Raw genomic sequence first — 10393 nt, forward strand, 5'->3', positions numbered from 1 at the left:
AGGGATGTAATAACTCAGGGTTAGTGTTTACCCAGTGTGTGCAAAACCCTGGATTTGATCCCTAGCACCACAAAACATCAATGACCTTGATGTTTTTACCTTGATGACTTGATTATATACTTTTACTGGACACTGGGGAAGCAAAACGAAAGAGGCCACCCAGCCAGCAGCTTGCAAACCACCAGGGATCCTGGTATCAACGAGTGATTATAGGTACAAAACAGTTTATGCCTTGGGAGCTACCTTTTGTGAAGAAATGAGATTTATCTTTTAAAAATTGTTATACTAAAAGGAGGCAGAAAAAAAACATCCAAGAAATAGATAATAACACAAAGAAACAGCAAAGTTGAAACAAATCTTAGTTTTGGAAGAAAATTTCAAGCCACAAGTTTAGGTAATTTCAAATGTAAAATTTTTATTTTGCTTGTATACTTTATACTTATCTACATACATACATACATATACTTTGCTTATATACTTACTCTTGAAATCTGGTATAAAAAAGTATGAGACCCGCAAAACTCACCCTCATCTTACAAATTAAATGGTAAGTCAGGTGGCATGGCACACACCTGCAATCCCAGCACTCGGAGCAGAGAGAATTGAAGTCAGCTTGAGGTCCGCCTGGTCTATACAGTTTCAGATCCAGCTGGGGCTATGGTAAGGCTTTACCTCACAAAAAGCAAGAGACTCCAACAGCACAAGCATTTCAGGGAACACATGTAGTAAAACACACAGCAGACAAGGAAATAAAGACAAACTATATAGCCCAGAATGCATGACTGACTCTCACCAGTTTAAAGACACTTACACCACTCTATCAGCTCATCAGTGGAAACTGCTTACAAAGCAGGCACACAAAGTAAGGAAAGAACATTAGCCAAACTTGCACATTTATTGCTCAGCAGTGAGTGAATCATGACTGGCATTTACAGCAATGGGACAAGGCATGAATCTGTCTGCAAAGCACACGTGTGCTTTGTTCCTTGAGCAGCTCTGGTTGAACGGCCTTGCAGTCTGCCATGCCATTAACATGGTTAGAGTTCTAGCTGTGCGACCTTAACTGACACACTGAGTTAGAAAATAATGCCACTACAAGTCCTCCCTCTGGTTTCTCTTCTGTGCTTTGTAAATGTGCACATCCCTCTCAGGATCGTAGTGAACCTTACTCACAGTAAATTGCCTCTCCAGCATCGTTAAGAAGTTACTATCCCGTTCATAGCGAATTCGGCAAGCTAAAAGAATCACGGAGTGGTTGCTACAGAGATGCTCCAGTGTTCGAAGAAGATCTGTGAAGGTATCTTCCAAGTATATAACATCAGCTCCGAGTATGAGATCAAATTCTCCAGGCGAAAAACTCTCCAAATTTTGTCCCCAAGTCAGTTCCTTAATAACAACTTTGGGTTGGATATGGAGAGGTAAGTTTGCTTCAACATTTGACTTAAGAAATTCTAATGTTACTTTTCGGTCCGTGATAGTCACATGAGCACCTACAATGTGGAACAAACAAAGTAAGGTGAAATCATACAACCACAGTAGATAGGAAAGGTCTGGCCTAGTTAACACAGGGCATTATCTAAATATTCCAGCTATTATGCAGAATACCACACCCTTCTGCAGGCAGGTAACCAGACCAGAATGGGACTCCTTGTATGCTGCATAAATAAAAGTAAACCTTCAGCCTGCTTCTGTGGCACACCTCTTTTAGAGTCACAGAATGACACAGCTAATGCTCCTGGATAGAGCTGGCCCAACCATCAGGAGCATTCACCACTCAACTTGTTTCACTGGATCGTAACTTTCAAATAAGTAGAGCTCAGAATGAGAAATCAAGAAGCAGAATATGAAGATCAAGATGAGAAGATAAAAATACAAACTTAAAAAACCTCTGCTTTAGAGGAACAAAGTTAAGACAAAATCACAAAAAACAACTCAGCTACTGAGAATGTCCAGGCCACCTCCGTGCTTTTTTGAAGCAGCTATGCCACCTGTGTGAGCCATCTGTAATTACTGAGAACCTGGCCTTGGAATTAGTGGACAGGCTTAGTGTATACCAGCTGACACGTCAGAAGGCCAGTTCGAGTTCTCCAAGCACCACCCCACATGCATATGAGGAAATTAACAGCATGCATATGAGGAAATTACTCGTCTGTGCTGATGGGTTACTGACACTGAAAAGGTCTATTTTTTTAACCAATGTGTGTAGAAGACCAAACCACAGCCAACTGTATCAGCTTAGTCTTATTACAACTCATCATGAAGTCTAGTTTTGATTGAAAATTGTTTTATTCCTTCATAATACTACCTTTCTCGTACACTTTTTTCTAATCTCTCCCTTCCAGTGGCAGCTCACACCAGGTGTTTCTTATCTTGAGAAAACACTGAGGCAGTATGCAATTAAATGAGTTCCAGGTACAGATACTGATAAATGCCCAAGCTGTCTTGAAGCCTGGACCTACCTCTCTAATGATTCACTGGCAGACAGTGTTGCCCAACAGGCAGAACTCAATGACTGTTCTCTGACAGTAAAAACCGCAGTCAGCCTTCCTGGTTTGAATTAGTTCTTATCTGCATATTTCTTAGTACACAGAGTGATCTACTCCCTTAAGCTTCATCCGATAACTTCTCTTATGCCTACCCTGGGTAGAAAGGCAAGTAGATCTGTACCTTCTCGGTACTGCTAATTTACTAGGTGTTTCAGAGCTGGCACAGGATCTTCATGTCAATTGAACATTACCCTAACATTTACCAATTCTACCAATATCTAAGTGACTACCGCCAGCCAGAGGAGACCAGCATAGTGTTCACTTCAGCCACACTCAGCTGAGCCAGCACAGGCCCTGGTAGGAAAACCTGCACTTTACCTAGGTTGGTTACAGCTTGGTGAATAAGATAAGGTAAGGAAGGGCACAACGTTGGACCAAACAAGAAGACAGTGAGAAAATGGTTTCCTGTAAGATATATTCTGCTAGCAGAAAAGCAACAATGGCAATGGAAATGGACCTAGTAAAAACACAGTGTGTGTCACTCACGAATGAAAAACAATGTGCACTGCTTTACTTGTGATTAAACATTCAAACATACACTATGTGCTAGACAAAGCTGAGCAAGAAAATCCTTACTGGTCTCCTGAGTGAGAGATCGCAAAGAATTACTGTGGTGCAAGGGCGGCAGAACAGCTAGAACATGGTGTGCACCAGAAATTATGTGTTCAGAAAGATATTCCTCAAGAGAGAGGCCAAAGGAAAGGGAACCTGAATTTACATGTAATATAAGGCCAGGAGCTGGGGAAGGAGAAAAGGTCATTCAGTGTGGTCCTGGGAACTCAGAACATGGAAGACACTGATGAGCTGTACAGGATGAGATTACACAGTCTTGCCAACAAGCCTGGGATGTAGTCCGAAGCAACACGAAGAAAGGCATGTTTAAACATGGATCACATTATCAACTAATTGCACAATGCAGATAAGTATCTGACAGCTACTCTAAGAAGTGAGCATGAGAAAGCAAGAGACTAGGTAGGAGGAGGCTATGGTCATGCAGGGTACAGAGGGTGAAGGCTCAGATCAGCACTTAGAGAAACAGAGTTCATGGGGGTTGAATTTGAAATCTAACTGTAACCTATGAACTCTGTGGTCCCATGCCTTACACCACCTGAAGAGAATTGTAAGCTGACTAGGTCTGCTTGTCATGTGAGGCTGTTATAAGAATGAGACTAAACACACAGCCTATCCCTCAACTCCTGGGTGACTACTGGAACAATGATGGTAACTCAGAAGCACGGCGGGAAGAGAAGAAACACTGCGCTTTTCTTGTGCTGCTTGAGGTACCAGACAACAGCCAGGGAGCAATGCTGGTGTTCAGAAACACGGGTCCAAGGCTCAGCACAGAATTGTGATGGAGGGACAGTGAGTCAACAGGTAGCACCTTCCTAAGCCTGGTATTTTAGGACAGGGGTCTCTAGACTTACCTGAGCATCAAATTACACAGATTCTTAAAATGCAAATTCTCTGACTCAACCCAACTCACTGAATCCTATCTTCAAAATCAGATTTTTATTTCCATCTAGAAATAGTTCCCAACCAGCATAAAGATTCTGGGGATTTGCAACCTAAAACCCCAAGTTTGAAAGTCAGAACTAAATTTAAAATCTCACCATGAGATTTTGTAACCTTGGGCGGGTTACTTATTAACTCTTTGTCAGCCCTTGAGGAGAACTCATGATGGAGCATACTTATGACACAGGTCCACTCTGAAAATAACACTGTGAATACAAAGCCCACCAACACAGGAACTGCTCTTTTACTGAGAAAGCCTCACACCCAATACTACCATTCTGCAGAGCATCATTTACTTCTCTTAACCTTTTTCTGTAACTTGTCTTTCCCTGTCCTTCCCTCCACACTTGGAACATAAGCTTCCTAAGACTCTGCTACTCTGCCTGCCTGCTCACCATGTGCTACCCACACTGGCCCAGCAGGCACTTTGTAAGTGACCCCTGGATTCAGAGACCAATGACTAAGACTGCCAAAACATGAACTCTAAAAACTCCTTTCCAATGTTTCAAAATCGGGACATGTTTTAGTTCTGTTTCTATTTTTTAAACTTTTCTTACGCTCAGGGGGCTGAGAAAAGAGAACTACAAGTTCAAGGACAGCCTGTCCAGAACTTAAGGTACTATCTCCAGCAAGAAAAAAAAAAAAATCAATACTTGTATCAGATGAAGGCTGATAGATTGGTGTCATCTAAGAATTACAGACTATCAATATAATTTCTTGAAATAAAATGTCAGTGTACATTTGAGGGACCCATCTTTCCTAGGGGGAAAAACCCAGCTATCTCGTCAACAATGAAGGACGAAGACTGTCTGTTCCACTTACTTCACAGGATTAAGTCTGGTAGTCTATGGACTTAGCATTTTAAGCCAAACTGGATAAAGGTTATTGTCCAATTCTGTTGTCTGCATCATAAAATCAAAGGGAGAAAGGTGACCTCTCAGTAGAAGTATGAATAAGAGGATGAGAGAAAGAGAAGAGGTTCTTGTCAGTCCCAGCCTGAGGGCACCAGCAGCAGGCCAGCAACTCATAAACACAGGAGAAAGAAGTTAACTCAGTAAGGGGGAATCTGAACCACTCACTCTCTGCTAAGGAAACAAGTGTACCTCTCGGTGAGTTCTGCCCACTTAGGAGAGAGCTAGCCCATTGCACTCACCCAGCAAGGCAGCCACTATGCCCACCAGCCCTGTGCCAGCACCCAGCTCCACAGCAGAGCAGCCCCTGAGCTCCACAGCACCCATCTCCAGATACGTGGAAAGAACGATGGCCTGAGTCAAAACACAATGTGAATATAAATAAGGTCAGCAAGCGTTTGAAGAGCTGTATAGCTTCAGGATGCTAAATGCTGGCAGGAAGACACAAGGGACAAACACATGCATGTTCTCCCTTTCCCTCCCTCTCTCCCCTTTTCTTCTTCCCCTCCCTGTTGGCAAAGTATAATTCCCAATGCACAGGAACTTAGATGCAGCTGCAAGGCAACCTACTAGAGCAAACACAGGCTTGATGTGCCAAAGTCCTAGTACAGTACAAGCTGGCTAGGAGCCAACTGCATCTTGGCAGCTTTTTTTTTTTTTTTTTTTTTACTGTGTCACAGCACATTTGCATGATGTTTACAAAACTATGCTGGAAGAAATGATTTCAGGGACTTTTGATTTTCTTCAATGAGCTTTGATTTCCTGAGCCAAGCTAGAAACATTTCAATGCCCACAGCTCCCTGAGCCCTGCTGAGTCGCTGTCCCATGGAGACCCTGGGCATCAGAAGGTAGGTTTTCATCACAAGTTTTGGAATTTCACCCGTGGAGTGAGCATTCGTTCACAATCTCGTGATTTTTACTTTTTTCCCCACAGCGATATCCTAGGAATATAGAGGACTTCATGCCAATCACTGATTTAACAGCGGATTGGACTCATCATCTTTTTGAGCTATGGAAAACTTAAAACAGAGTGTTAATTCCTGGCTCTGGCTCTACACATTCTCTGTGTGGTGCTTGAGAAACTAACGGACTGAGTGCTTGGTGCAACCCGGCTCCTGCTTTCCTTTCAGTCTTCTGATACTCAACTAACTACTGGCCAGTCATTTCACTTCCCTCAGCTTTTAAAAACGCCACGTGCCAGCAGAGGGAATTCAGGGACGATGAAAAACTCATACATAAATTGAGTTAGTAATGGGCTCATTGCCATGAATGTGCTGGGCAGCCCAGTGTTTTTGCATATGGTGGGGCGCATATGTGAATCCTATCTCAATAAAGCAATCCATTTTCTTTCTAGAGTAGTCACGACTGTGGATGTTTTCAGAGGCCCCGCAGTGCCGACTTACCGCATCCCAAACCACTGCTGCGACTCCCAGTTGCCTCCAGTCCTGACGGATCTGGATGGTGTGGTTTGCAAAAGAGAAGGTGGTGAGGGGTTTATGGAATTTCTGGAGCCCTATTTCTGAGTTCTCCTCATAAGGTACCAAGGCCATTTCTTCTGAGTCTAGCTCTCTCTTGAGACCTGTCATGCAAAAAGAATCCTGAATGACACGGGAGTCAGAAGTTGCATTGTGTCTTTAGTAACCTCAAAAAGCTGTTGAAGCTCTTCTACAAGTTCAAAGTAAGAAACAGGCTGTGAGTTCCTGTCAACTGATATTTCCAAGGGGGAAAACACCTAGACCTCTCCAACTCCACGAGGGGCACGCTCCTGCTACTACTTGGGTTTGGAACTGCATGAAGGTACACGAAGTGACAGTGACGGCCCTGGGCAACTGACCTGTCTGGACACGAGTGGACAGCAGCTCCCGGGTTTTGTTTTTTGGTGGTGATGGTGATTTTCTTTGTGATTCTCCTGCTACACGCCCACGTTCAGCTGGGACAATGGAGCCGAAGGTACTCTTAAGCTGAATCTTAACGGTTCGCCCTGCCTTTGACCCTAGATGGCAAGTTATGGCGGAGTAGAGTCACCCTTGAGACCGGTAATCGGCAATACTGGTGGACAACGCGTGGGTCAAGAGAGCGCCGCGGCGGACTCCCCGTCCCTCCTGCCACCTCGGGGCCACAGACGGGCCTTCCTCGAGCCCACGAAAAAAGTCCCGCGAACCTGCCACGGCTGAGAACGGGACTCCTTTGGGATCCCTAGGTGGCGGGAGGGAGGAGGCTGTGGCACACAGAGGCCGCCAGGCCGACCTGCGGGGCCTCCACGTGGATACTCACGCTTCCCGGAGACAACCCGTGCTGCGCAAGCGCACAAGCCTTCCCCCGGCTGTGCCGCGGTCTGCCTGCCTTAAAAGGCCAGAGCGGCAGCAGGCGGGCGGAAGCTGGTTCGGGGGGGCGGGGAGGAGACGCCGGTTTCCGGTCCGCTACCCCGCAGCCCTCCTCTCCGCTGACCGCGGCTCTAAGGTTCCTGTCTACGTAGTTCCCCGTCTGGGGGCCCCAGGAAGGCACGGCGAGCGAGGGTTCTTGTTCTGATCTTCGTCTTTCAAGTGGACAGCCGGTGAAGTTGGCTCCAAGGACGCGTGGCGAAGTCCAGCGCTAAGCGGAGTCACCGTCCGCTTCGGTGGCAGTGAAGTGGGACAGTCACTCCGGAGCGTCTCTTTCCCGCGGCCTGGGTCGGGAGCCGTCGGTGCCTGGTTTTGAGCCGGACCACGTGCAGGCCACTCGGGCCCTCCCGTCGCTCCTCGTTGACACCCAGCGGGGCGGGGCGGCGCGGCCACCTCTCTGGATCCTGTCCTCCAGCCTAGGTTGCAAACCCGCGTCCCCCGGCCTCGCCATCCGGGTGTCCACGCGCCGCGCCCTGCCGAGTCGCGGCTGCCCTCCCCTCTCCCAGACGGTAGGGGGCGTGTCTGACCTCCGCGTTTCTAGCGCCAGTCGGCGCGTGGCTGGGGACGGTGGCCTGGGGTAAACTGGACAGCTGTAAGACCCTTTCCTCCAGTTACTGAGTTTTCTATTCAGGTTTCTCCATTTTTCTCTTAGTTCTTTCTCCTTACTTGCTCCATGGCTCTGTGCTGTCTCAGCCTCCCTTTTCCCTTTTCTTATTAAATCTCTTTTTTTCCACTGGAAGAATTAATCCAGTTTAATCAGTGAATACTTACATGCATAAGTGAAAAGATCACACCCGATTGATATGTACAGCTATTAAAAGAAGAAACCCCTTTCTTCTGTGTATTTTCTGTCTCATTTCTTTCCTTTGGAGACCCAGCACTCGGCACAAGAAAGAGTATGCTGTGAGGCCAGAAAAACATTCAAAAATTTAAATAGGTCGACCTCCCCAGATTCCTGTAATCTGACTGGCCATTCTGCCTCCCTGTTCTCCATCTTCCCACTGAAAGTGTATCCACACAGGGGAGGATTGTATACATTTGTAGATGACCTTAAAACTTCCCCAACCTCTCCAGCACACTGTTGAGGAGCAATTGCAGTATTAAACTTACGGTATTCCTTTGCCCTGTCCCTGGCTCTCACTGTTGTATTATCGACTTGCTCATAAAGCGCACACATATGCTTAGGAAAATGAAACTTATACAGCAGTGTAGACATTAAAGAGAGTTCAAACCGAAACAACCAGTGGTCCTCTGAATATCGGAAAAATTCCTTAATCCTTGAAAAGAAATGAGCACTTGAGAGACTACATATTTAACTGGTCAGTCTGCTGCAGGCCTGACTTTAATGCCTCTTCAGGGTGTGTTCCTCACATCCTTGGTTCATACGTGACCATATAAATCGTCTGGCCATCAGAACATGGGTGATGTAGTTGTTCTTTTCTCACTACTCCAGGAGTTTGCCTTATTTTTTGAAACAGGATCTCTCTTCTCTACATAGCCTTGGCTGTCCTGGAACTCACTATGTAGACCAGGCTGGCTTCAAACTCAGATTCACCTGCCTCTGCCTCCCAAGTGCTGGGATTAAAGGTGGTGTGTCACCATGCCTAGCCACGCCTTGTGTATTCCATTCAGGAGCTTTTTTAGCACCAGGTTCCCCAGTTGGAGCAGAACTGAAGCAGAAGCGAGAAGGAAACCTTTGTTGTAGTTGTGGAGATCCGGGATGTTGCAGCATTGCGTAGGTGACAGCAGAACAGGGGTGTGAACAAGCTAGGAGACTTCAAAAGAGAGCTGAAGGGGGCTGGAGAGACGACTTGGTGGTTGAGAGCACCTGCTGCTCTTGCAGAGGACACAGGTTCAATACCCAGCACCCACATACTGGCTCACAAACACCCAAGACTCCAGTTCCAGGGCCCCAATGCCCTCTTGAGACACCAAGCTCACATAAAGCACACAAACTAAGTGCAGCCAAAAGAGCCATACAAAATTAAAAATTGTTAGGAAAAACATTTAAATGTTTTAGTGTGGGTGTTGAGCTGTTTGGCAAGGAAGAAATTTTTCTGGAGACCAGCCAGGCTTGTAAAAATGTCCTTGTTTTCCTCTTGATTCCCAGTATCTGCAGCAGCTAAGAGAACTCAACTCCTTAATTCAACTGTAGTTCTAAGAACTGAGAGGACACTTTACTGATAGCTTCATTTGGTTGGGTTTTAGATGTTTGGTTTTGTTTCAGGCAGTCTCTCTATAGCCTGGCCTTGTTTTGAACTTATGGCAGTCCTCCCGCCTTGGCTTGTTGAATAATAGGAAGGTATATGTGAGCCACTATACCGGACCTTTCAGTCTTGCTGGAGATATGCAAAAGGGTCTAGGGGTGATTCTAAAGAATATTTAAATATAATGATTGTTCTTTTTCCTTCTGGAAAGATGTCCTGCGCTCCTTTCTGTGGTCCTCTCCTGGGACATTACAGAACAGATAGGGAGCAAGCTTGGTGCCTCCTCCACATGTGCATCCTCACTGTGCCCCTTCACACGGTGCTGGCTGGCCACCTCCCTGCACATTCAGGATAGGCTAGTGTACAAATAGCGCAGAGGCAGTTAATAGACAGTAGGGCTCAGGGAATGCCGCCCTGACATGGAAGTCTGAGGGTGCTATTTTCTACTAAGGTTGGTAGGGGCTTTCTCTTTCCTTCATCACTTTGGATAGCTCTTTTTGAAAAGGAACTGATGGTCATGTATGGTCATGTACCCTCTTTCTTGAGAAGCTCCTCAGCTATGGAAGACAGAAGCACAGGAGGTCATTATCTTGCTCAGATGTTCTCCATCACAAGGCAGAGTCCACTCTTATCCCAGAGACAACTCTGGTTACTCAAGAGCTTTTGGGCATAACAAGATACTGATGCACCTCTGCTTTAATCCCTTCTCTCTCTCCTAGCTTGCTATCAAGACTTTCCTCAGGAAGGCCCATGCTCCTGTTGCTCTCTGCAGTCCAGGATTCCCTTTAAGTGTCCAGATCTCATAAGGCTTACGGGTGTTCATGTTCCTTTCCTCT

At 46.0% G+C, this 10393-nt stretch overlaps 1 protein-coding gene across 3 annotated transcripts; it reads right to left on the minus strand.

Moving 5' to 3' along the window:
• Positions 1–389: 389 nt before the first annotated feature.
• Mettl21a (methyltransferase 21A, HSPA lysine) lies at positions 390–7855 on the minus strand. 3 transcript variants are annotated; one of them, XM_021642030.2, is made up of 5 exons: positions 7244–7855; positions 6804–6962; positions 6373–6548; positions 5212–5323; positions 390–1490 (listed from the first exon to the last, which is right to left on the minus strand). In XM_021642030.2, the coding sequence occupies exons 3-5, from the start codon at positions 6517–6519 to the stop codon at positions 1093–1095; spliced, it is 657 nt and encodes a 218-aa protein (XP_021497705.1). In that variant the 5' UTR covers positions 6520–6548; positions 6804–6962; positions 7244–7855; the 3' UTR covers positions 390–1092. The 3 variants fall into 3 exon arrangements, with proteins under 3 accessions (XP_021497705.1, XP_021497706.1, XP_060224476.1); XM_021642031.2 differs by lacking the exon at positions 6804–6962; XM_060368493.1 differs by having other exon boundaries at positions 6804–7855.
• Between the last annotated feature and the right edge of the window lie 2538 nt (positions 7856–10393).

The sequence above is a fragment of the Meriones unguiculatus genome, chromosome 15 (assembly GCF_030254825.1).
Source record: "Meriones unguiculatus strain TT.TT164.6M chromosome 15, Bangor_MerUng_6.1, whole genome shotgun sequence".
NCBI lineage: Eukaryota > Metazoa > Chordata > Mammalia > Rodentia > Muridae > Meriones > Meriones unguiculatus.